Below are 27,684 nucleotides of genomic sequence, written 5' to 3' on the forward strand. Positions count from 1 at the left end.
TCCACTTACCTCAGCCTCCCAAAGCGCGGGATTACAGGCTGAGCCACCGAGCCCGGCTGATAATTGCTTTTTTTTAAAAAAGTATGGGAATCCTGGCTGGGTGCGGTGGTCATACCTGTAATCCCAGTACTTTGGGAGGCAGAGGCGAGGATTGCCTGAGTTCAGGGGTTCGAAACCAGCCTGGGCGACTTGGTCAGAACTTGTCTTTACAATAAGTGAAAAAAAAAAAATTTAGCCGGGCGTGGTGGCATACATATGTCTGTGGTTCCAGCTACTTGGAAGGCTGAGGAGGAAGGATCGCCAGAGCCCAGCAGGTCGAGGCTGCGGTGGCCATGAGTGTGCCACTGCACTCCAGCTGGTGCGACAGAGTAAGACTCCAAATGACAAAAAAAAACTTATGGGAATCTTGATTAAAAATGAAATATGGAACTGAGTCATTTGGTGTTGGGGTAAACTCTTCTGGGGACCTTAATATTGTGAAGCAGTTTGCTTCATCTACACGTGGCTCCTGAGACCTGTTCCAGCATTTGTTCACTTGGTACAGTTTCACTTCTGATGCCTCACAGTTCAGATCATTAATAAGCAGTTAGATGTGTTGGCCTTTTAAGTAATTTTAAGGGAGAATTTATTTGAACCATGTCATAAGCTATCTTAGTAAGTCTTAGGAAATTGTGATGTAAGTCCAGGTGCAGTGGCTCAAGCCTGTAATCCCAGCACTTTGGGAGGCCAAGGCATGTGGATTGCCTGCGCCCACGGGTTCGAGACCAGCCCGGGCAACTTGGCGAGACCTCATCTCTACAATAAGTCAAAAAAATTTAGCCGGGCATGGTAGCACATGCCTATAGTTCCAGCTACTTGGGAGGCTGAAGCGAAAGAATTGCCGGAGCCCAGCAGGTTGACTCTGCGGTGGCCTTGAGTGTGCCACTGCATTTCAGCCTGGGAAACAGAGACTCTGACTCAAAAAGAAAAAGAAAAGAAAAGAAGATAGTGATGTAAAACATCTGCTTAAAACATCACACAAAATAATCTATGAGATAATTTTGGGGTATGTTCCTTGAAGCGAGAACGCATATTATAAAAATGAAATGTTGGTGTTGAAAGTGTCATGGACACTTATGCAAATATGACAGCACTTCTCATGGTTAAAAGTCAACCCCAGAGCCAGGCTCGGTGGCTCAGCCTGTAATCCCACGCCTTTGGGAGGCTGAGGTGAGTGGATTGCCTGAGCCCGCGGGTTTGCGACCCGCCTGGGCAGGCGAGACTTCATCTCTACAATAAATCAAAAAATTAGCCGGGCACGGTAGCGTGCGCCTGTAATTCCGGCTACTCGGAAGGCTGAGGCGGAAGGATCACCGGAGCCCAGCAGGTGGAGGCTGCGGTGGCCGGGAGCGGCCACTGCACTCCGGTCTGGGTGACAGAGTGAGACTCCAATTCAAAAAAAAAAAACAAGTCAGCCCCAGGAATAATTTCTGCTGCTGGCTGTGGGCCCAGACTGGTACAGCTACAACACCAAGTGATTAAAGTGTGTCTCAAGCCTTCCTAAGGCCTAAACTATCTTGTCCAGTTTAACTCTCTTGAATCAAATCATCAATTAAAAGAAAGAGAGAGTTACAAAGTTCTGCAAGTCTCAAATTGGAGTAAGAAGGCCTGACCAGACCAAACCTTGTGGTCTATCTAGCCTAGGAAATAAATTATAAATGAGGGAGTTGGCGAGTGAGTTGTTAAAAAATTGTGGGTAGGGTAGTGAAATCATCCTAATACATAGTAAGTCATTTAAATCTCGTTTGTAAAGGCTGAAGGCATCGTGTGTTTTTAAATTTTCCAATTTGCCAGGTGCAGTGGCTCATGCCAGTAATCCCAGCACTTTGGGAGGTGAAGGTGAGAGGATTGCCTGAGTCCACGGGTTCGAGACCAGCCTAGGCAACTTGGTGAGACCTTGTCTCTACATTTAAAAAAATTTTTGCCGGGTGTGGTGGCGCTTGCTTGTAGTTCCAGCTGCTTTGGAAGGCTGAGGCGGAAGGATCACCTGAGCCTAGCAGGTCGAGGCTGCGGTGGCCATGAGTGTGCCACTGCACTCCAGCCTGGGCAACAGAGTGAGACTCCCAACTCAAAAACTAAATAACTAAATAAAATAAATACATTTCCCGATTCTAAGGTGCCGAGTTCCTTCTCCGTCTTTTCCCCGTGGTTTTGGGGAGGAGTCAATGAGTTAGTTAATATCTATGAAGAACTCACCATAGCCCCTGATGCATAGTAAGTTGCAGTAAATAGTAATTACTATTAGTTCAGGCTCTTCCGGTGTGACTCAGAACCCACTGCCAACTAAAAGCCACTGCCAGAATTCCGTGGGAGAGAAGGAAGGCTTCTGGTTTACAGTGAGCATAAACACACACAGCCTGAAGATCTTAATGTATTAACTACTTAGCAAGGTGGAGTATTTAGTAAGGACTTGTGCAAAGGGGAAGCTGACAGGTCTAATGCAAAATTGACTCAGCCAAACGTTTGGGATTACAGGGAGGTGAGGACAATACCAAGACATTTTTATGTTAGGGTGTCTCAAAATGAATGTGCATACAGATTATCCAGAGACTCCATTAAGATGCCTATTCTGACTCTGCGTGTCTGGGATGGGGCCAAGATTCTGCGTTTTTGTGTGTGTTTTGTTTTTAGTCTAGGTCTCCCTCTTTCGCCCAGGCTGGAGTGCAGTGGCACCATCATGGCTCACTGCAGCCTCCACCTCCTGAGCTCAGGCGATCCTTCTGCCTCAGCCTCCGTAGCGGAGACTACAGGCACAAGCCACCACACCTGGCTAGTTTTTTTTTTTTCTTTTCTTTTCTTTTTTTTTTTGTAGCGTTGAAGACTCGCCATGTTGCTCAGGCTGGTGCAGAACTCCTGGGCTACGGCAATCCTCCTGCCTGGGCTTCCCAAGGTGTTGGGATGCCAGGTGTGAGCAGCCCTGCCTGGCGGAGATTCTGCCTCTTAACAAGATCCCAGGTGAATCGGATCCGACTGGTCCAGAACTGCCCTTGGAAGAGCAAGGCTTTCTTCAAGGACTCAAAAATCAAAGTGTTTTCCCCAGTCCCTCCTTTTGTCCCCTGCCTGTGTTCGCCACCTGTTGCATGTGTGGTCGGAATAGCAGGGTTTCTCATCACCCAGCCCCAGCCCTCGGCCGGGATCCCGGGTGACCCGGGCAAACACACACTCCTTCAGGGTCACGGGCAGGTTACTGAGTCAAGACTGCCAAAGCCCCGCTGTGATGTTTTCCTTCGCCCCCAGCCCCCTCCCCCCCTCCCTCCCTCGCCTACCCCAAGCCCGGGACTAATCTTGGAGCTGCTTAATAATAACAGAGCCAGCAGCCGAGTGAGGCAAGACGATTTCCAAGCAGAGTTTTTCTTGTTTGGCCGTTTCCTAATTTCAGGATGCGATTCGCAGATTTGCAAAACCCATGAGCTGGGAAACAACCCGCTTCTCCTGAAAGATGATTAAAAGCAGATCCCCTCCCGAAGAGGCGACAGAAAAAGTATATGAGCGACATAAGGCTTAACCCCCACCCCCGACGCCCCCCCCCCCCAAAAACAACGTTTGGAGGCATGTAAATTACACTTTAATGAAATGTCTACACGCGCGCTCACACACGCAGGCGCACTGGCGAGCCCCGGAGAATCTGGTTCTAATTACTTGTACTTTAGTTGAACTTTGGCGTTTCCTTTGACTTTCTCCCTAATGTATGTGAGCTGTAGGCTTTGCAGTTCTGCAGTGAATCCACAGAAAAAAACCGGGGGGGAAAAGTCCAGATCGGCTTTCTTTGGTGCCAACAAAAATGAAGCCCCACAGAATGTTTTGACCAAATGCGACACTTCCCTCTTCTCCCTTAATTAGCTGAAATTACTCCCTCCCACCGGGACCCGGAGCTCTGGGCTCAAAATTCCCCCCTGGGCCATGCAGGAAATGTCTCAGGCTTTACAACTCCTTTTTCTTTTAAGGCTCAGCTGCCCAGAGAGTGCTTTAAAATACGGTCTTCATATCGAAGATTCTAGTAAAAAGGCTGGGCTTTCATAATGCATGATGCCTGCGTGCCTCTAATCAGGCCCCACATAAAATCCTGAAATCTGTCAACATGGTTTAGCCAGCCGTAAATTAGCTCTTACAAAGAAAAAGAAGGGAAAAAAAAAAAAAAAAAAGTATCCTGAGCTCTCTTAAAAATGTTATCTGCTGCTTAATCTAACCTTTCGAAAAATGCCAAGCATGTAAGGAATTGTGAAGGGAGCTATTGTTGGAGACTTTCTGCGTGTTTAAATGACACTCAGGTGTGTTGTAACAACAAGGACATTTATACTGTGTTTTCTCAGGTGAGTTAAAATTCTTAAGTGCCAAGTCCTCTTAACAGGCAACAACGTTAATTTTTTTTTCCCCCCCCGGCTTTTATTTTGGGAGTGAACCAGCCTTCCGAGTTGTGGCAGTGTTTAAGAAAGCTGTGTCAGTGGGAACGCTGGAATTCTGCTTTTGTTCCATACCAGTCGGTGGAAATTTTGTTTAGCTGTGTTTTTGTTTTGTCTGCAAACAACCTCTGAGTTTGAAGTCCTTTTACACCAGGGCTTCTCTGCCTGTTGCCAGTCCACACAGAGAGACATCGAGAGCAAGTGTTTCCAAATTCCAGCAGTAATTTGAGAGTACTTTTATGTCTGTTAAATCTAATTTTTTTTTTTTTTTAAATTGGAGCTCATGCTTTGGACGTCTGTTTTTCCTTAAATCTTTTTTTGCTAGGGATTTCAAATCCCTCATGAGGGAATGGTCTGGGAGAGACTTAAGAAATGGTTCTTTGCCATTGGTAGAGTCTGAAAATCTCTCATTGGAAGCGAATGCCTGTCTCCCTACCCCCAAGAATTCTGCTGTTGGCCTGGACCACACTCTAAGGAACGTTGATTTAAAGGCATATGAGTTCGAGGAAGGTGTTTCTAGCTTCGTTTTTAGTGACAGTCATCTGTACATTGTGGGGTGGAGAGGCTTGACATGGGGGCTAGACGCTTCTGAAAGGGCAGGATTGGTTCTTTCTATCTCCCTTCAGGCTCCCTGTCTCCACCCAGGTGTGTGCAACCCAGAGAAACCCTCTCAGCATCACTGGTGCTGACTCTGTTCTGTGGGTGGGCCTCCCCCCAGGCCCAAGCAGCCATCGCACTCCGGGAACAGAAGTTGCTCTGACTTGGCGGTTCGGGTGAGCAGTTTGGAGGGCACAGCGGAGGCTGCTGCTTTTTGGGCATCCCGTCGCCAAACAGAAGTGAATAAGTCAATAAGTAAGCAAGGAAATAAATAAAAGCAGGAGACAAACAGCAGATTGGAATTATTCCTCAAAGACTGCTTCCCCAAACTGAAATCGCATCAGGATGGCTGCAGTGTCGTTGTTTTATTGAATGACACAAGCCTCTTTCCCCCTGGGGAAGTCTAAAAACTGCATTTTGGGGGGCCTGCCTGAGATCGCTGAATGAGCTAATACAGAGTGCCTTGTCTGCTGAGCAGGCAGAGTTTTTGAGCAAGAATTTTATCATTCCATAGACTGATTGTGCTTGCCTGGAATAAGGAACGAAATGTTTGAGGCCTCTCGGGGCGTTTGATGAATCTAACTCTAATTTAAAGGGACTAATAGATTATTGATTTAGGCAGGATGACAGTGAGCAGATCAATGGCCAAGCACTCTGTATCTACCTTAAATACCAAAAATGACTAGTAAAAAGGGAGCCATGGGCTGTCCCCTCTCTTGTTTCCACTGTCTTTATGGGGGGGGGGGTGACGACAGAAGGGGAAGAGGAGCTCTAACAAATTTTGTTTGTTTTTGCTCCATTACCAGAAAAAGGCAAGCGATTGCCTTGAGTACAGATCTTCTCTATTGTTGCCATAACCTGGTTGTAATTCTAGACCTTGTCCTGGCATGTTTGCCGGAGGCTAGCTCTGGTGTTCTGACTGTACCACTGAAAATTTCTTTTCTCTTCTGCCTTGTCCTGTTCTCAGCGTTATGGGCCACACAGTGGAAATAAAGGACCACAGACTGTCCATTTTCAGGGTGACATTTGAATATATATGGTCAAATATTTAATTCTTTACTAACAGTGAGAAATTCTTCCAAAGATGATGATAATTTTTTTTTTTTTTTTTTTTTTTGGTCATACAGAAGACCTTTTTCTTTATTTGGGATTCATTTGTGACATTTATAGGATTCAAATTATAAAACACAATAGAACACATTCATCCTTTAAAACACAGTCTGGCTACCTCCTCTCGGCAGTCTCCATCTATTTCTCAAGAGATGAATAAGGCCTAGAGTTCTTTCTGTCATTGTTGTTAGATCAGTGGTTCCCACAGCCGCTTCAATCTGAATTCACCTGGGAATATTTTTTACAAACAAGGATTCCTGGTTTCCATTCACAGATATTCTGGCATAACAAGACTGGGATACATTTTGGGCATTAGGATGTTTAAAAACTGCCCAGGTGGTTCCATTATGCAGCCAAGTTTTGGGAACCACTGTATTATATGCTAATTGTTGGTTTATACTCTATTAGTGCCCGTATTAGGCCACATTTGTGGAGGATACGAGATCATGCCATGCACTGTCTGTAGCATGTAGCACAGGGCCTGACGTGTTTTAGTCACTCAGCGAAATAAATGATTGAACACAGGAACCCTCTGACAATCCATTGAACGAAGACAGCAGAGTTCATAGAATTGTCAGTGAAATCACCGCAGCCTTCATGAAAGTCCAGGCCTCTCACAGTGGATTGCTTACAATAGAACGTTTTCATTCATGGCAACTATTCAGGAAAAGCCTTCTGGATTCATTCATTTGTTATAAATGACTCTCCTCCGTAGAAAAACACTTTAACTACCTTCGTGGAATATTTTGGGATTTTTTAACATCCACCAGGCCTCCGCCCTTTTGTGTGTCTTGTCCCAAGCTTCTTGGGTATTCAGTTACTCACAATTCTGTTTCTTTTCTTGGGGAAGATGAGATGCCGGACTTCAGGGCGGGTATTTGAAGTGGCATATTTATGGAAATGACCACCCACTTTTGAAATTCAGGGCATAGCTCTGACAGCTGAATCCAGCCCTAACAGAATTCTATTTACAACTTTCCTAGACAAGCCAGATTAGCTGTTCTACACAGGCGGGTAGAACATGAAAACACACGCACTCCACCTTGCTTTTCTGAAGAGCACCATGTGAGATTGATCATAGTGGTGATGACACGGCTCCGTCAGTTGTTGACACACATGAGGAAAAGTAGAAACACACAGATCCAACCAATCCAGGAAAGTTGGGAGGTGTCTAAAAGATGGGCACACTTATGTTGATATGAGGAGTGTAAATTGACACAACCTTTCTAGAAGTCAATTTATCAACGCGAGTGAAAATCTAACATTTTAAAAGTAATATACCTTATGAACTAATAATTACACTTGGATACCTTATCCTAAAAAAAAAAAATCAGATATACTTAGATTAGCTACAAAGATGTTCATCACAATGGAATGCCTTATGGGGAAAATATTTAATTGACAAGGAAATAAATACGTGACATTGTAAGTTAAACAAACTCTCAAGCAATCTCGGTATAATTCCACTTTAGTAAACAAAAAAACAAACACACCAAAAACATTTATATGGCCAGGCGCAGTGGTAATCCTAGCACTTTGGGAGGCCAAAGTAGGAGGATTTCTTGAGCTCAGGAGTTGGAGACCAGCTTGGGCAACGTAGCTAGACCTTATCTCTACAAAAAAATCAGAAAAATTAGCTGGGCACAGTGGCATGTGCCTGTAGTTCCCGCCACCAGGGAGGCTGAGGCGGAAGAATGCCTGAGCCTTGGAGGTCGAGGCTGAGGTGAGCCATGATCGTGATCTTGGCACTGCACTCCAACCTGGGCAACGGAGTGAGATTCCTTACTCAAAAAACAAACAACAACAACAATAAAAAATGTATATGCACATAAAAAAATTCTGGAAGGTTTTATGCCAAGATGATCATACTGGATTTCTCTGAGTGAAAGGATTGTGGGTGATGCTGTGTGTATTTTCTTTGATTTTGACAAAGAGTGGTATATTGCTTTGTAATTTTGTAAGTAGCATTTTCTTGCTAATTTGCTTTCAGGGAAGCTGATTAACTCAGCGTGAGGAATGCGTTTGTATTTCTAGCTTGATAGCTGATAAGCTTTAGTGACATCTCAGATACAAACCTTTCTGCAAAATGGTCGCCACCACTGTGCCAAGTTACCCAGAGTAAAGGCTTCGTATCTGCCAGAAGAAATAAAGTGCTCAAGTTTAATTTCTTCATCCCAGATTCCTCGGTTCTAGGCAGTAAAGACTGTAATAGATTTATCTACTAGGACCTGCACTACTCTAATGAATTCATTCCAAGATTCTTCTGAATTATGAAAATACTATAATTATAGTTGATTCTGTTCCAAAGGGCTAATTAATTACTTTTTTAAGGAAGCAAATGAGTATAAGAGAGCTCTTTGAGTTTGTAATTTTATAATTTAGCAACTTAGAGGGGTACTTAGTGCTTGAAATAAGGAAGAAAAAAGGAAAAGGAAAAAGTTCATGTGTTGATTCAACAAATGTTTTTTGATTACCCTATGTGCCAGGACCTTGGCTTGTCCTGAAGCACCGGTGTAAAAAATGCAGGTAATTTTCTTGGCTTCGTGGAACCCGATATTTGGAGTGGGTGGCAGAAGTAGGATATAAAACTATACACAAATAAACTTTTAAAATGTGGACACTAGTTAGAGAGTTATAGAAATGAGATAAAACAGTAGGATAGGGTGACCAGAGGTGGGAAGGGGACACTTTAATTAGAGAAGTCATCTCTGAGAAGGCTAACATTTGCTCTGAGACCTAAGAAATGAAAAATAACCAGGTATGTGAAGATCTGAGAATTTCCAGGCAGAAGATGTGGTTAGTGCAATAGCCTTGAGGTGGTATAAAAGCTTGGCCTACTCAAAAGACAGAATCGAAGCCAATGCTATAGAGCTCAGTACATGAGGGGACTTGTTGATGCAGTGGTATTGCTAAGGGACTCATGGGAAACCTTCTAGAACACAGCAAGGAGTTCGAAGTCGATCTAATTGGGACTGCTAGAGGACTTTAGACAGGCAAGTGAAAGAGACTGATTTTAACTTCTGAATAACTATCTTGATGGCTTGCTTGAGGAAGAGGCCCTAGGTAGGAAGAGTAGGCATGAAGAGACCCCAAAGAGGCTATGTTCGAAGCTGAGATGAGAGACCATGGTGGCCTACATACCTGGGTCAGAACTGGATAGTGATATGGGGATGGATTCACAAGATGTTTGGGGGTGGAGTTGACCTGATTTGCTAAAAGCATGTCTGTAGGATAATCCATTCAGTAAAATATCTAATCTGGGAGATTATAAGCAGTGGGGCCACTGGAAACTTGCTATTCTGGGAAATATACTATACATTTCATTTTTTGGTTTGTTTGGTTTTTTTTTAAGTTGAAGTATCACTCTGTCACCCAGGCTGGAGGGCAGTGGCTGCTCCCGGCCACCGCAGCCTCGACCTGCTGGGCTCCGGCTATCCTTCCGCTTCAGCCTTCCAAGTAGCTGGAACTACAGGCACGTGCCACCAAGCCCACCTAATTTTTTGATTTATTGTAGAGATGAGATCTTGCCAAGCTGCCCAGGCAATCCTCTCACCTCGACTCCTCAAAGTGATGGGATGACAGGTGTGAGCCACCGCGCCCAGCCTATACTGTACATTTCAAGGTGATTTGGAGACTGGAAGATTCTGGAACATTATTTAACTCCTTTTAATCCTTTCCTTCCCAATGACCCCATCATATTTTATAAGCATTTTTTGCCTGTGAAAGGAGTTGGGCCACTTGCTTTGAACATAATCCTGGAGAATAGGGTTAAGAGAACAATCTGGCCTGCTATTTTGTGAATTCCCACTTCTCATGGAATTTGGGTGGTTAGATAATGGAATGGGGAATCATGTTCTGTTTTGTTTTGTTTATTTGAGACAGGGTCTCACTCTGTCACCCAAGCTGAGGGCAGTGGCACGATCATGGCTCACCACAGCCTCAACACCTAGGCTCAAGCGATCCTCCAGCCTTAGCCTCTCAAGTACAGGCACACGCCACCATGCCTGGCTACTTATTTTTAAAATCTAGAATGAATAGCAGCATGACTTAGAAGTGAGTCATGCTGGCCAGGCCTGGTGACTCAGCCTGTAATCCCAGCACTCTGGGAGGCCGAGGCAAGAGGATTGACTGAGCCGGGAGTTCAAGACCAGCCTGGGCAACTTGGTGGGACCTCGTCTCTATAATAAATCACACACACAAAATTAGCTGGGTGTGGTGGCACGCATCTGTAGTTCCAGCTAATTGGAAGGGTGAGGTGAAGGATCGCCTAAGCCCAGAGGTCAGGGCTGCGGTGGCCATGAGCATGCCACTGTACTCTAGCCTGGGCAATAGAGTGAGACTCCGACTCAAAAAAAAGGAGTCATGCCACTCTGCTGTCATCAGGTCTAACCCACTGCCTGTTAAACATTAATTGCACAGTCATTTGGGGATTTTGTCAAAATGCATATTCTGATTTCATAGGCCTGACCCGGGGCCTGATACTGTGTATCTTTTTAGATATGTAGTGACATGGTACTGATGCCCAAGGAATGATCTTTGAGTAGCAAAGGTCTTACCGACATTGTGGCATTATTTTTTGTTTGTTTGTTTGTTTTGAGTAGGAGTTTCACTCTGTCACCCAGGCTGGAATGCAGTGGCACGCTCACGGCCACCACAGCCTCGACTTGCTGGACTCCGGTGTTCCTTCTGCCTCAGCCTTCCAAATAGCTGGAACCACAGGCATGCACCACCATACCTGGCTAATTTTTTTGATTTACTGTAGAGACGAGGTCTCGCCAAGTTGCCCAGGCTGGTCTCGGACCCCAGGGCTCAGGCAATCCTCTCACCTCGGCCTCCCAAAGTGCTGAGATTGCAGGCCTGAGCCACAGCACCCGGCAACAATATCGTAATGCGTGAAGACCAGCCATGGCCACATCTTGCTAAAACCCTCATGCTATGCTTGTTAAATGACTGCTTTGGGCATCTTCATTTTTTCTAAGGAAATCGATTTTGGGTTAAGTGAGCAACAGGGTCAGACAGTCATTTGAGACTCTGTAAGGGAAACAGAAGAGGAGGAAAAACAGAAGAGGGGTTTGTTGTATGAAGATCTGAACTTCATACTGCCATCTGATGGTCTTGGAAAAGTCAGTGCCTCCTCCGAGATGGCTTCTCTTGAGGGAAGATTGGGATTCAATCATGGCCCTCACGGTGCCGTAGTGAGCTTCAAGTGAGAAATGTATGAGATTGCTTTATGACCCTATCAATGTCAATATCACCACTGCTGTACCTATAATGTCCTCTGTTTGTAAGGGCTTATCCCTGCTGGTGGTGCTGCCGGATTTGGGGCAGAGGCATGTGAATTCACAGATGAAAAAAGAAACAAACTGACATGCATTTTCTCTTTTTTCCTCTCCCCACTCCCTCTCCGCTATAGCGATTGAGACGCAGAGCACCAGCTCCGAGGAACTCGTCCCGAGCCCTCCGTCTCCACTTCCGCCCCCTCGGGTGTACAAGCCCTGCTTCGTCTGCCAGGACAAATCATCCGGGTATCACTATGGGGTCAGCGCGTGTGAGGGTTGTAAGGTGAGTGCCCACGCCTCTGTGCCCATGAGCTCTTGTGGTTCACGTTCTCTCCGGAGGGGACCTACCCGGCTCCCAAAACGGGCTGGTCTGTCACATCACCTCCAATCAGTGTGGTGGTTTCCACTGTATGGGATGGTCTTTGCGACTTCCTTTTATCTCTGTAGTTTAAAATTCTGAAACTTCTGCAGATGACTGATTGGGGGCAAAGGCTGCTGGGCCCTTAAAATGCCCCCACGTAACAGTTCTTGGCAGATAAGAAGAGCCTGTTAAAGGAATATTGAAAAGCACCATCCTGTTTCTCTTTAGAACATGCCGGCTGGTGTCTGTAGTTTTATTTTATTTTTAAATATGACTGACAGTCCACTGAATCATCTTGCAGAGAATCCAAGGTTGAAATCAGGATTTATCTCCTGACTGTTTCCTCAGCCCTGTGGCCTTTGAATTACAGTTTGATTTCCAGCCTGTAGGGACTTGCTACTGTATGTATGTCATAAATTTAAGGGACCTGGATTTAAAATTCCTGCCTACAGAGTACTGGAGACAGAACATGTGTCTGAGAGTATATGGCTGCTTTGAATCAAGCTAGACAATTGTTATCAAGTCCAACAGGCTTAAGTGAGTGAAAGAGCTTCTTATTTTTCTAAAGAGAGAAATGCAACAAAGAATGACTTCATAGGCAAATTCAACTCATCCATAAAAAATTCCTCAAAGGGACTGTGGCTGTCTTGAACTAGCCTTTCCCTAGATGTATAACGTCTTTAAGTCCTCTCAGGATGGTTGTTCAGATCAGTGGTTTATAATTCTGAATTGGATGGTTCATTGGTGATTGTTAACATGTGGGAACGATATCAGAGGTTCTGTGGCATTTTGTGTTCGACTTATCAGAGTTAGCACATGCTGTATGCATTGGTTAGGCGCTGGTGTGTAGCAAACCATTCTAAGACTTAATAATGTAAGACAACAAGTCTTTGTTTAGCCTAAAGTTCTATGGGTTGGTAATTTCGGCTGGCCAGCCTCAATGCAGGGCTCATTTGGACTTAGCAATGCTCCACCGTGTGTCTCTGGTCTGCTGCAGGTCAGCTAGTTGGCTCTGCTTCTGGGGGTATCACTGTGAGCTGGGGAGCCTCAGCTCTTCTCCGTGTGGGCCCTCAATCCCATCGGGCTGGCCTGGGCTTATTTGTAGAGTCAGGCTTCCAGAAGGGAGAACAGAAGTGCATGAGATTTCCAGAGGATTAGGCTCAGAAACAGCTGAGTGTCTTTTCTGCCACACCAATGGCCAAAGGAAGTCATGGGTCAGTCTAGACTCAGTAGGTAGGAATATAAACTTAACTTCTTTTTAATGTAATTTAATTTGACTTTGTTTTTTTGTAGAGACAGTATCTCACTATGTTGCCCAGGCTGGTCTTGAACTCCTGGCCTCAAGTGATCTTTCTGCCTCTGCCTCCCACAGTGTCGGGGTTACTATGCCACTATGCCCAGCCGTAGACTTAACTTCTTACCGATAAGAGCTTCAAAGTCACATGATAAGAAACACGGGTCATTTTTGCATTCTGACTATCATATTGTGTGTCTGATTGCTTGCCTGTGAACACAAAGCAGGTAGGGACCCCAGGCTCTGCCTCACACACAGTCTGGCATATAGTGGAGGCTCAAAGATGTAGGTTGAACAAATATGTAAATGTCACTTAGTCCCTCAAAGTAATTATGTGAGTTTTCCTTTTAAAATCATTTAAATAAACACATTTATTGTGGTTTATTAATATAATAAATAAAGTAAGGTCAGTTTGGGGAAATTCATTTGTTACTCAGCGACGTCTGTGCCTCTGGAATTGCATTGATTATTTTATTTTTATTTTATTTCTTTTGAGTTGGGAACTCACTCTGCTGCCCAGGCTGGAGCACAGTGGCACAGTCATGGCTCATTACGGCCTTGACCTCCTTGGCTCAGGCAATCCTTCTGCCTCAGCCTCCCAAGTAGCTGGGACTACAGGCACACACCACCACACACAATTTTTTGATTTTTTTTTTTTTTTTTAAATAGCAGCAAGGTCTTGCTATTGCTAGGCTGATGTTCAACTTATGGGCTCAAGCACTCCTCCCACCTCAGCTTCCCAAAGTACTGGGATTACTTGTATGCGCCACTGTGCCCAACCTGTGTTGATCATTTTATTTTATTGTATTATTTTATTTATTTATTTTGAGTCAGAGTCTCACTCTGTCTCCCAGGCTGGAGTGCAGTGGCACATTCATGGCTACCTTAGCCTTGGCCTGCTGGGCTCAGGCAATCTTTCTGCCTCAGCCTTCCAAGTAGCTGGAACTACAGGCATACACCACCATGTCTGGCTAATGTTTTGATTTATTGTAGAGATGAGGTCTCACCATGTTACTCAGGCTGGTCTCGAACCCCTGGACTCAGGCATTCCTCTCACCTCCATCTCCCAATGTGCTAGGATTACAGGCGTGAGCCTCCTTGCCCAGCCTTATGTAGATTATTTGAAAGGAATTCTCTTTCCTCTAGTCGTTTCCTATGTGGTGGTCAGGAAAGTTACACAGGCAACCAGTTGGCAGCTGGCTAAAAGGCACAATATTTATGCATCTAATTATTGCTTTATTATTGGTAACCCCTAGCTGAACCCACTTAAATTTATCCTGAGATCTGGAAAGGTTTCAGCAGAATACCAGTTCATTTTGTCCATTTGTTGTGCAATGTATAAATAAATCATGTTCTAACGTCCATTTGAAAGTTCCTTGAAAAGATACTTCTTTATTTCTGAAAACTTTAAAGTCATCTCCTGTCCAGAAATCTGAATGAGGGATGTTAGAACTCAGCTTACCTGCCCCCCTCTAATTACCCAGTGTGTCTCCATGACTGATACCAGGACCTGCATTTTAAGATGTTTCACAATCTGTATGGTACAAACTGAATCAGCACATAGCTAATTCTCAGACCTCTTGTTTTAATTTGGGATTCTGACTCTTTTTTAGGAAAATCCCCAACAAAAACAAAACCCATACCAGCACAAACAACTTTGATAAACTCAGTTAAGTGGTCCAGAGTCATATTATGGTATATCTTTTTAACAGAACTGTAAACTCAGTAAGGTCAGATAAGTTCACCAGCCAGTTGAATTTGATAATTTTTGTATTGTGTGTAGACTCCTTTTCCCCCTGTTTATTGAGAAAGACTTGGTCTGCGTTTCGGCTTGCTCAGAAATAGTGTAACAAAATTCACAGAACTGAAAAACATGAGAAGGTAACAGTAAAATGTAACAGCCAAAGAAAAAGAAACACCACTTAAAAAAATTAAATATAGATCAGGCATGGTGGCTCATGTCTGTAATCCTAGCACTTTGGGAGGCCAGGCGGGTGGATTGCTTGAGCCCAGGAGTTTGAGACCAGCCCGGGCAACATAGCAAGACCTCGTCTCTACAAAAAAATTTTAAAATTAAAAAAAAAAAATTAAATATAATTTTTGTTGTCTCTAAAAAAAATTAGCAATTCAGTAGAGACTTTATTATATAAAAATAGAAAATTAAGACAACCATGATTCTACCGTAGGAGAGAACTACTATTAAAACTCTGTTTTTCTCTGAATATATGCATGATGTTGTTTTTTACAATTATAGGATTTTGTGTTGTATACTGATTTTAAGCTGCTTTTTAAGTTTAATAATCATTCATGACCAAAATTTAAGCAGCTGTATAGCTTTTATGATTAGACAATTAATGTGGTGGTTTATGGTTATATCCTAATTTATTTAACTAATATATATCTTAATTTATTTAAAATAAAGGTGCTTTCAGTTTTTCTCTGTTGTAATTAATGCTTTCATGTATAATTTCTTTAGGGATATCTCTAAAAATTTCCGTAGCATAAACTAGTGAAATTTCCAAGGGAATTTCTAATGGAATTTCTTATTCTAGAGGAATTTCTAGATCCATGGCTTTGTACATTTTTAAGGCTTTTGAAAGAAATTGCCAAAATGCCCTCTAGAAAAGGTATATCAATTTATATTCTCTTCGTCTATACAAAGAAAATTCTTATGGAAACTGTCTATTAGGAATCTTTCACTTGGGGTACTTAGGTAATGAGTCAAGAAGCAAATTCTCTTCTGGAGTTCTACCTGTATTTAATTTGCTATTTTCTGTGGAGCCCTTGCATGGTACCATTTTAGGCCACCAACAGATGTACCATAGGCCCCTGGTTGATCTATAGAAACCAGCCCAATCTTTGGCTGGAAATCAGAATCACTACTCTGGGCCAGGAACTTATTTTCTAAAGTAGGACTTCCAAACAGAGCGCAGTATACATCATTAAGAAGTAATACCGGTGGGGCACAGTGGCTCATGCCTGTCATCCCAGCACTTTGAGAGGAGGAGGTGAGAGGATTGCCTGAGCCCAGGGGTTCAAGACCAGTCTGGATAACTTGGCAAGAGTTCGTCTCTACACTAAATCAAAAAATTAGCTGGGTGTGGTGGCTCACGCCTCCTCAGAAGGCTGAGACAGAAGGATCTCCTGATCCCAACAGGCTGAGGCTGTGGTGGCCATGAGTGTGCCATTGTACTCCAGCCTGGGCAACTCAAAAAGCAAAAAAATGAAGTAATACCTACAGTTGACTATTGCTTGGGAAAGAGAACTTTCTGTCTTCCTAGGGACTGGATGGCAGTCTTGGCTTCTGCTGCAGTCATATGGTGACAGTCAGAGTTTAATGAATGGGTTGTGGCCTACCTCTGGGAGTGGTCAGTGGTTGCTGGATCGACACAGCATCACCATGGCAATATAACCACTAGACTCACCATAGGGATGTTCCGTTTAGGGGGATTTCCAGCTGAGTGATGGCAGGTTTTTTATAGAGGACAAAGAGTACATACAAATAAATGTGTGGTGTGGTTAGCCAAGAAGATTTAACAATATAAAATAATAAAGCAATATTAAAAAGAAAACAATAAGTCAATATAAAATAAAATTATCTGTTCTTAGAAAACAGTTTTATTGCTCATAGATCAAATTTATGCACAATTTTGGCCTTAGTCGTATATTACATTTCCACTTTTATAGCTTTTTTTTTGAGTCGGAATCTCACTCTGTTGCCCAGGCTGGAGTTTCTAGCACGCTCATGGCCACTGCAGCCTCGACCTGCCGGGCTCAGGCTGTACTTCTGCCTCAGCCTTCCAAGTCGCTGGAACTACAGGCGCACGCCACCACGCCTGGTTTATTTCTTGATTTATTGTAGAGATGAAGCCTCACCAAGTTGCCCAGACTGGTCTTGAGCCCCTGGACTCAGGCAATCCTCTCCCCTCTGCCTCCCAAAGTGCTGGGATTACAGGCTTGAGCTACTGCACTCGGCCTCCATTTTTATAGCTCTCTAAGAATGTGAAGTCTAGAGTGAGCATACTGGGAATCTTAGCTAGGCTACTTGCTGGCTTCCTGACCTTGGGCAAGTCTCTCTTTTCTCATCCAGAAAAATGGAGGTAATACCACCTACCCCACAGTGTTGTTGAGAAGATAAAAGCAGGTAGAATAGTACCTGGCATATAATAAATGGTATATATGCTTAGCTATTGTTTGTATTATCATTAGGTGATTATAATGACTTTAGCACAGAGGAATGTGGTATCAATTATAATCTTAGTACTCTTCTTATAATATTTTTTTCAGTAGTTCTTCATTCCTTTATACCAAAATAAACATTGCCTCTTTCCTTCAAGACTCAGGTTAAAACCCAGCCACTCCATGTAGCCTCTCTGATTCCCCTAATATAAGGTTTGGCAAATTGTTTCTGTAAAGAGCCAGATAGTAGGGGAAGGGGCCACCTGAGACCCAATCCCCACCACTACACAATATGTCCATGTGACGAATACACATATGTACTCTGTGAATCTAAAATTAAAAATTTTTTTAAAAGAGCCAGAGATAGTAAATAGTTTAGCTTTTGAGAGCCATATGGTCTGTTGCAACTATTGAACTCTGCCATCGTAGCATGAAAGGAAACAGACATATGTGGGGGAAAAAAAGTGGGCATGACTCTGTTTCAATAAAACTTTATGTACAAAAACAATTCACGGACCAGATTTGGTTCTTGGTGATATGGCCTCACGATTTCTTTCTTTCTTTTTTTTTGAGTTAGAGTCTCACTCTGTCATCCAGGCTGGAGTGCAGTGACACACTCACGGCCAGGGCAGTGGCATGCTCACGGCCACTGCTAGGTTCAGATGACCTTTCCGTCTCAGCCTTCCAAGTAGCTGGAACTACAAGCACACACTACCACACATGGATTATTATTTATTTATTTATTCTGGTTTATTGTAGAGACAAGGCCTCACAAAGTTGTCCAGGCTGGTCTCGAACTCTCAGGCTCAGGCAATCCTCTCATCTCGGCCTCCCAAAGTGCTGGGATTACAGGCTGAGCCACCGCGCCTGGCCAACTTCACGATTTCTAGAACTCAGGAACGGATGGCTCAAAGCTCTCATGCCGAAGGTGGCAGGCCAGCTGGTTTTGGTGGACTGTGGGCATGAGAGTGCTGTTCCCTTTCCTCACTGCTAAAAAGAGTCAATGTGTACCCATCCAGGGCTCCATGCTCCATGGCTTGGAAGAGTCAAGCCATGTCTGGTCATCCCTACACTTCTCCATTCACACTCAACCCCTTCATCATCCAAAGTCAAAGAAATTAGCAATCTTCTTGTATTTGAGTTCTTTCTAGAAACACCTGACGTCCTACCTGGGAGGTTTGTGGAATGTATTCTTTGAGCTGCTACATCAGTTAGCTTTTCCTGCTTAACAAATAACCCACATGCTTATCGACTTACAACAATAAACACATATGATTCATTACCATTCCGGACAGGTCTTCTTGTCTGGGCTGACTTGGCTGGGGCCAAGTGGTCTAGGATGGCCTCCCTCACATGACTGTGGACTTGTTGGGCTGACTGGATCCTCTTCCCGTGTTGTTACCCACCTCTGGCCTAGGCTGGGCTTGTTCATATGGTGGTGGGTGGAGTTGCAGCAGTAAGGGAGGGCAGTTCTCAGTGCACAAGCACTTTTCGACCTCTGCTTGTATCGCATTTACTGTTGTCCCCTTGGCTACACAAATTACATGTCGGTCTAGGTTCAAGTGGCAAAAATCACCTTGCAAGAGGGTGAGCCGACAGAGCTGGCATTTGATTATATGCTGTCTTCCATTATTCCCTAGTTTCATGGGCAAGTCTCTTCTGACAACTGAATTCACCATTCAGTCATCTTTTGGCATATGTTTACTGAGTACCTACTGAGTTTCAGGCCCTGTGCCCGGGCTAGTGACGCAGTGGCGAGCGTGACGGTGTTCCTCATGGAACTTACTGTCTCGTACAAGGGATGGATGATAAACGAACCATTCCAAGTTGGAAGGAAATGAGCAAAAGAGTCATTAAGGGGTATTCCATTTGATAGGGGTCAAGGAGGCCTATTGTGATACTGGGTCGGGTGGGGTCTCAGGCTGAAAGGGAACCGACTGCGTGAGTCACGGAGGGAAAACATTTTAGGTCAAAAGTCACGCACTTGGAGTCTAGGGCCATTTCTACCTCTCCTGGCTGCATCCATGGACTTCTCTGGATCATAGAACTCTAAAATGAAAGCAAATCCACCGCTTTGCACCCATGATCCTGTACTAAGTGCAGATGTAAAGGCGGTGAACCCAATAGCTGCTCTGATTTCTTGCTAGGCCTGGCCTATGTGGAGTGGGAGGTGCCTGGTGTTTGCAAGTCCAAGTGTAGAGAAGGGGAAAGAAGAAAATGATCCTCATTGGATATCTTCTCCTCACCAGGCATTTGGATATTTTATGTCCAAATCACGTTTAATTTTCACAACAGCTCTGCTTTATTACCCTCAATTTATAGATGAGGAAACTGAAGGTCAGAGGGTCAGAGAGGTTAAGGAACTTGGCCAGGGCACACATTTGGTTTGCTAGAACTGGGATTGAAATCTTGTTCCTGTTGGAAAACACTCCACTGCCTCAGCCTCGCTGAAACAGAAGGCGTGAGGGGTGGTGTGTGATGTTCTAGAGTAGGAGTTTCATACGCCACCACATTAAAACAGGTAGGGGCATACTTTTTAAATTTTTATTTTATTTTATTTTTGAGTCAGAGTCTCACCCTGTCACCCAGGCTGATCCTTTGGCCTCAGTCTCCCAAGTAGCTGGAACTACGGATGCATGCCACCACGCCTGGCTAATTTTTAAAATTTTTTTGTAGAGATGAAGTCTCACTATGTGGCCCAGGTTGGTCTCAAACTCATGGGCTCAAGCAGTCCTCCTGTCTTGGCCTTCCAGAGTGCTGGGACCTCAGGTGTGAGCCTCTGCGCATGGCAGGTACATATTAAAAACAAACAAGTAAGCACTGTTGTCTTGATCATTTTGTAAAAGAAATGACATGACATCTTTGCAACAAAAAATTTAAGAATTGTTTACAAGACAATTATATAAGAAAAGGATTGGACGAAACTTTCAGGTAGGGGAGGAGAGGGGCACACTTTATCAATAAGAGTACCTGATCTCAAACCAGGAGAAGTGGGGACCAAAGTGAGGCCCAAACTTTACTTATATAATGACCATTTGTACACCTAACCCTGAATTGTACCTATCTTCTTTTTTGGGTTGGAGTCCCACGCGGTCGCCCAGACTGGAGTACAGTGGCCAGTCTCGGCCACCGCAGCCTCACCTGCTGGGCTCCGGCGATCCTTCCGCCTCAGCCTTCCAAGTAGCCAGAATTACAGGCATGTGCTCCCATGCCCGGCTGATTTTTTGATTTATTGTAGAGATGAGGTCTCGCTGCCCAGGCGGGTCTCGAACCCACGGGCTCAGGCAATCCACTCGCCTCAGCCTCCCAAAGGCGCGGGATGACAGGCTGAGCCACCGAGCCCGGCTTGTACCCATCTTTCAAATAAAAATTTTAAAAAGATAAAGACAATCTTTCCCAAGAAGGAACAGGTAGCAAGACCCGCGCATGGGCACATTCCCAAATGCCGTTTTGTTCTTGTTCTCTTCATGTTGCCAGTGATGGGTGGAAACTAACCATCAATAAACCAACATTTGGGGACCACTCTTCATTCCACACATCAGAAGCCCCCAGGCTTGGCATAGCCATGACTGTGTGTCATCCTCACAAGGGCAGAGAGGAAATGCTCGCTGAAGATCACGTTGGTAGGCTTCTATTTAAAGCAACCTTTAAGAGTCTGAACTCCACTCTCCCCCTAGTCCCTTAGGGCTCATTTTGTCCATTTTTTCATCTGCCTTTGTTTTGCCTGTCTCTGAAGAGAGGGAAGCCCTCATCTCCAAGACCTTGTTCGACTGCTGGACTGGGTTTTCCTGGCAGACAAGTAGAGTGCTCAGTCACAAAAAGTTTTGCAATCAGGAAGATGGCTGTCTGCACTTAATTTTAGAACTTCTATTAAATACTATAAATGTGTTTAGTGACTTTTATTTGACCAAGGCCATTTAAACCTACATTGTTGTTTTTATATTGGCATGAATAAACATGGTATCATGGTTTGTTTGGAGAATATTTTTAGGTTTCCTTACTCTGATGGTTGCTTCTGTTTTAGGGGTTTGCTGTAGTATTGATCCCCAAGAACAAGAAGACATACTAAAGACGATAACCAAAACAGGACAATGTCTGGGTGCTGAAATAGCTAAAATTGAATTGTGAAGCTTGCCATAAAGTTTATTATTATAGTCCTTGATTCACACACAGTAGGTTTCCTCATAGACCCGAAGAGCTGTTCTCTGTTGTTATAATCAACCAACAATGGAGAATTTATTTATTCTCTCATTTATCAGACATTTATTAAGCATGTCCTATGTTACAGGTGCTAGTATTAGAAATTAAAGGTTTTTGTAGTTTGTTCACAGTGTTGTATCTCAATGCTTAGAAAGTACACAGAACAGTGCCTGTTGAATAATAGGTACATGGTAAATATGTGTTGGATGGGTGGATGGATGGGTGGATAGGTAGATCAGTGGGTGGATGGATGGATAACTGAATGAGTGGGCAAGGAAACAGTGCAGTAGGTCGTATGCTATGACCATTGCTGTGAAGAGGGTGTTGGGTGCAGGGAAGGAGCCTCAGATCCCTCTGACACATTCCAGCAAGGCATTCTAGAAGGGGCCATTTTATAGATGTGTAAGCATTTTCCAGATGAGGAAGGGGAGAGGAGTATTCAGGCAGAAGTTGAAGGTGGGGCTGGAAAGCTGGAAGACAAGAGAACTCAGAATGATACCAACTATGAAGAGTTACATGGAAAATGGAAACATCCATTCTGTTAACATTTAATCTGCAAAACCCTGTGTAAGCAACCAGGGACACCCAGGACACTGAAGACATTCAAAAGGACTCATGAAATATAATTTCCTCAGTGAAGCCTTCTCTGGAATCCCCAAGTTCAGTCCCCCTCTTTCATTATCTGTTGCTTTCCCTTGGAGCACTCAACACAATTGAAACTAACTTCAGAAGGCTATCGAGTCATTTGTTTAAAATCAGCTATAAACTCCGGGCCGGGTGCGGTGCCTCACACCTATGATCCCAGCACTTTGGGAGACCGAGGTGAGAGGATTGCCCAAGCCCACAGGTTCGAGACCAGCCTGGGCAACCTGGCGAGACCTCGTCTCTAACAATAAGCCAAAAATAACCCAGGCGTGGTGGTGCGTGCTTGTAGTTCCAGTTACTTGGAAGGCTGAGGCAGAAGGATTGCCTGAGCCCAGCAGGCCGGGGCTGCGGTGGCTGTGAGCCTGCCCCTGCACCCCAACCTGGGTGACAGAGTGAGACTCCAGCTCAAAAAACAATCAGCTATAAACTCCAGGAGGGTGGGACAAGTCTCTCTTGTCAGTTACCAGTGCCTAGCACAGTGCTAGAGAGGCACGTAGTAGGGTCTTCATGCATATATTTTTTTATCATAAACTATATCTAATTATACAGTAATTGTTATGGCTATAAATTACATGTAATCAATCAGATATAATTATATGATAATGTGTATAAGTTTGTACATTTAATCTAATTATTTAATAAACTGCATCTTATTCCATAGGGCTTGTGATGATACATTCACGTATTCCTTCGTGGAACGTTATAAACAGGACAAGCCCTTTGGTGACCAAAGTCCAGCTCGTTTTCTTAGTTACTTTTCTGCTTTCCGCCTCAGAGTTAGCCTTCACTGCAAAAGATATGTTCTCTTTGATATATTTTTTTTGAATTGGGGTCTCACTCTTGTCACCCAGACTGGAGTGCACTGGCATGATCATGGCTCATTGCAGCCTCAACTTTCTGGGCTCAAGCAATCCTCCTGCCTCAGCCTCCCGAGTAGCTAGGACTACAGGCATGCACCAGCCTGGCTAATTTGTTTTAATTTTTTGTAGCAACAAGGTCTCACAATATTACCCAGGCTGGTCTTGAACTCCTGGGCTCAGGTGATCCTCCCGTCTCGGCCTCCCAAAGTGTTGGGGTTATAGGCGTGAGCCACCCGGCCCTTTGATATTGTCTTTAAGTGAACTCTTAAGAACTGGCAGCTGGAATTATAATGAATTGGAGAAATACTCTGATCTCTTAGTGCTTTACAGAAAAGACATCTCAACCTGTGAAGCCTACCCCCGTTCCTAGGAACCTCAAGACAGCTGAAAGGACAATCAAGCTTTTCCTAGTCAGTCATAATTCATAAAGAAGCAGAGGATACTTTCTTCTTCTGGACAAATTTCGTTCTAAATGGAGAATCATTTTGGACTGAAAAAGCAGAAAAATTTGTCTTTTCCTCTTCTGCTGTATGAATGAACAGGAAGTGAGGGGTGAATTCTGAATTAACCTATATCCCTGCATTTTTTTTTTCCCTCATGTTGGCCGGGTAAAAATAATTTAATTTGGTGGGTAAAACTTAAGATATTTATATGTTTTTTTAATGGTTAAAAGTTCAGGAATCCTTGCTTAAATGCTTGCTTTGTGTTTGAAAATATGTGGACCACTTTTATTTACTGTTTTTGTTATATCAAACTAACTACAAGTCTGCAGTTGTTGGTAAAGGTTTCTACTTTTTTTTGACCCAGTGGAGAAACGATGCCTAATATTCAGGGTTAACCTGTCGATGTGAGAATGGCTCACTGCTCAATGATGTCGCAAGTGTCTGTTTTGTGAAGTTTGGGTCAATTTTAAAAAATCAATACTTCATTTTCTGATTTAAAGCAAATGGTGGGTGAGGAGTAAAATACGTTTTGCTTTTCCCAAATTCCTAGGGAACATCATCTAAAACTGAATTGTGACAATATATTACAAGTACACCAAACAACAGCAAAAGCTAAAAGTGTTATTTTGTTAGAGAAATCAAAAGCATACTTATTTTGGGCTTTCCTGAAAGTGAAAAAATCATCTCTGTTTAAAATGTATGTGCCCTCACAAGTAATGATGTAATTACTTTGAGGAGATGAGTATTTAAGCCTTCTTTCTTTCTCAACCTTTTACTCGAGAGATTAAATAGAGAACTTTCCATTCTATATTTCCTTCTCCTCGACAGACGCTTGGGAAGAGGGAGTGAGAAGTAGAATCGTCTGGGAAGACCCTCCTGTTTCATCAGCCTCCTATGCCTTCTCTTGGTTAGGACGGGGCCCTGGTCTTCCAACTCCCTATGACTTTCTCTCCCCCCATGTGTATACCCATCCCAAACTACAAAAACAATACAAATATCTGTTATCTTACATTCCTATAGCCTTAGTGTTTCTAATGCATTTTCCTGTATTAAATTTTCGTGGAATTAAATTAGGCAAGGCTTAGCTCAAGTGAAAATAAGCCCCAACACGTTGCATGTTTCCTATAGAATTTCTTTTTTTCTCACCTAACGTCCGAGGGATGTGTTCCTGGTTGGCAACTTTTTCTCTTCCACTCAGAGACTGCAAACTCAGGTGCCTTTCAGTGCTGTAGCTTGGTGTCCACTAGGTCCTCAGCATTACCTGAGTCTAGTCACTGGAATGGGTGAGAGGGCGTGAAGGAGGTAGCACACCTGCTTCTTTTTTTTTTTTAAGTTGGAGTCTCACTCTGTTCAGGCTGCAGTGCAGTGACACACTGCTCACAACTATCGCAGCCTCGACCTCCTGGGCTCAGACGATCCTTCCACCTCAGCCTTCCAAGCAGCTGGAACCACAGGCATGTGCCATCACACCTGGCAAATTTTTTTATTTATCATAGAGACGAGGTCTTGCCAAGTTGCTCAGGCTGGTCTGGAACCCCTAGACTCATGCAATCCTCTTGCTTCCGCCTCCCAAAGTGCTGGGATGACAGGCATGAGCCACTGTGCCCAGCTGCACACCTGCTTCTTAAAAGCTCAGCCTGGGCCTGGTGCGGTGGCTCAGCCTCTAATCCCAGCACTTTGGGAGGCCAAGGTGAGAAGATTGCCTGAGCTCAGAGGTTTGAGACCAGCCTGGACAACTTGGTGAGACCTCGTCTCTACAATAAATCACAAAAACTAGCTGGACGTGGTGGTGTGCATCTGTAGTTCCAGCTACTTGGAAGCCTGAGGTGGAAGGATTGCCTGAGCCCAGCAGGTCCAGGTTGCGGTGGCCACGAACAGGATGAGACTCCAATTCCAAAAAAAAAAAGCTTAGCCTGGCATTGGCTAGAACTGGTCATGTGACCAAAACAGGATGCCCGCCTGACCAAAAGCATCTGCAAAACCAGCTCCCCAAACCATTTGGAGATGTAGTCTAGCCGTGTGCCCAGGTACAGATATCTTACTATGGAAAGAAGTAGCAGTTATGATAGATAGCCTACAGTTTCTGCCATAGGTTTTTGTTTTTTAAATTTACTACTCATAATAATTAGAGAAGCAGACGAAATAAATCTTCCTCTCTCCATTTCACAGATGAGAAAACTAAGGGTTTATAAGACCAACTTCTACTGTCTGGGCCCTTGATTTGTAATCTGATTCTATTCTGAAATGGTTACAATAGGAACCCCCTTTAGATAGATTTCTGCAAGTTTTCAGAAACAGATCAAATGATCTTTTCAAAGCCTGTGATTCTAAACATCTCCATATTCCTAGTTCATTCTGTTTGACGTTTTGAGAGACTGGGAAAGGCTTTGCCTGTGGAGTTAGACTTTTATCTCCAATGTCAGTCCACAAGGCAGAAAAAACATGTAGTCAAAAGGACCCTAGAAAATCCCTTTGAAAAACACACTGCTGGGGACTGACATATGTCTTTCATTAGAACCTACAAAGCCAGTTCTTCCTCAGCTCTGGAAACAGAATGTTGTCCCTTTCTTGGAACACCAGATGGAACATTTGTTTTCTGTTCTTGTATTGCATCAAAAATATGTGTCCTTAAACAGAAGAATCATAGTAGCACAGCACAGTCTCCTGTCCTGAAAGTCGCACAACCTTCTGGACGTTTCCTTGTCGCTAAGTTTCTCCTACCATAATAGTTTTTTTGGAATTGGAATTGCTCTTGCACCTTTTATGGACTCTGACTTTGTTGTTTGTTGTTCAGCAGTATTTTTCCACTTCTGAAAGGAGACTAGATGTGTCATATGGATAAGCAGTGGCAGAGCGGAGAAAATTTTGTTCTGTGGACCCCAGAACTCATCCCTGAAAACAGTCTAGAAGGGGGAATAAAAGCCTGTGTGCGTCTCTCCCTGTACAATGCTAGCATTGTGTGCGGCGAAGAGGAAAAGCTGGGGGTCTGGCAGGCGGGCCCCATTAGAGCCTTGTTTCTTGTTCCATATTGAAAAGATGACATTCCTTTGCTAGCAACGTCCTGCCTGGATTTTTGGCATTAGTTCTGTGGCCAGCACTATCGCCTGGGACATTTTTGTTTGGGTTGGTTTTGTTTTATTTCAAAAGCAGCAGAGTGCAGGCTGCCTAAATGTACAAGGTAGAACTGTTTTTATAGAGCTTGTCATCAGACTTGTCATTACAGTCAAGGTGGCCCATCTGCCAGGACGTCTGCTTCCTATTCTCTGGTGTCAAAATGCAAAGAGGCGTCTACAGTACATTTAACTTCTTAACTTGTTCCCAAGCCTTCCAGAGGTGGCCCTTGGGTGTTACATGGGCCCCTTCTCCCTTGCAGGATTTCGTGTAATGCTTCGGTTATAACAAAGACTGGTGAATTTGCAAAGTAAATATTTCAATAAGAAAAAAACCCCCAATCTGTGGTGACCCTCTCAGTTCTGCTTCTATAGGGCATTTTCTATGTCTGGAAAAAAAGAAAAAGAAAAAAACTCCTTTATGTCGGCTGCCACTCTGAACTGGAGCGTGTAAAGTGTACCTCTCAGGTTCTGCGAGCCTTAAAATAATGAGTGAGGGGGAAACTGTGAGGTGGGTTGGTGACAGGAGCACGCCCTGGCTTTATACAGGATTTTCATGGTTAAACAAATTTGGAGAAGCTAGAATGATCAAGCCATGTTAATTTTCCTCCGTGCTTTTGGATCTGAAAATAGCAGCAATTCTAAGCGCACAACACGGCCATTCATGCCGGCCTGGAAAGTTCGCCAAATCATGAAAATTATCCTTATTAGTCAAACCCAGCAGGGATCATCTGACTGTTCCTCAGGGAAATGAGTTTTCAGTTTGGATCTCACTTCCCTGTGTCGGACTCAGACTGTAGATGGGCTCTGCTGTATCTGGGAGCTTTGGAGTATGTGCATACTTTGTGATAAATGCTTTTGGATGCCCCTGACCTAATTTACATGTGTCACGTGTCATTAACATAAATGATTAGATTCAGAGTAATCACTTTTGGAGGGGGGTATAATTTTTGATAATTATTAGTTCCTAGAGGCACGCTGTGCTATGTCAGATGTTCCTCCAAAAGGTTGGGACCCTAAGTTAGCCAACTTATAGTCTCAGTACCTTTTTTTTTTGAGATCTCCCTCTGTCAGAGACTGGAGTGCAGTAGCATCATTCCAGCTCACTGCAGTCTCAACCTCCTGGGCTGAGACAATCCTTCCGCCTCAGCCTGTTCAGTAGGTGGG

The 27,684-nt window shown here is 43.9% G+C and overlaps 1 protein-coding gene across 5 annotated transcripts in view; it reads left to right on the forward strand.

Annotated features, from left to right (window-relative positions):
• The window catches only part of RARB (retinoic acid receptor beta), a 434,621-nt gene that overhangs the window by 280,338 nt on the left and 126,599 nt on the right, over nt 1-27,684 (forward strand). For all 5 annotated transcript variants that reach the window (XM_008059241.2, XM_008059242.2, XM_021712978.1 and 2 more), the window contains one exon: nt 11,560-11,708. In XM_008059241.2, coding sequence (XP_008057432.1) covers nt 11,560-11,708 — 149 coding nt within the window. The remainder of the gene's footprint in view (nt 1-11,559; nt 11,709-27,684) is intronic.

This window comes from Carlito syrichta, unplaced genomic scaffold (genome assembly GCF_000164805.1).
Source record: "Carlito syrichta isolate Samal-C Ts95f unplaced genomic scaffold, Tarsius_syrichta-2.0.1 Scaffold303979, whole genome shotgun sequence".
Classification (NCBI taxonomy): domain Eukaryota; kingdom Metazoa; phylum Chordata; class Mammalia; order Primates; family Tarsiidae; genus Carlito; species Carlito syrichta.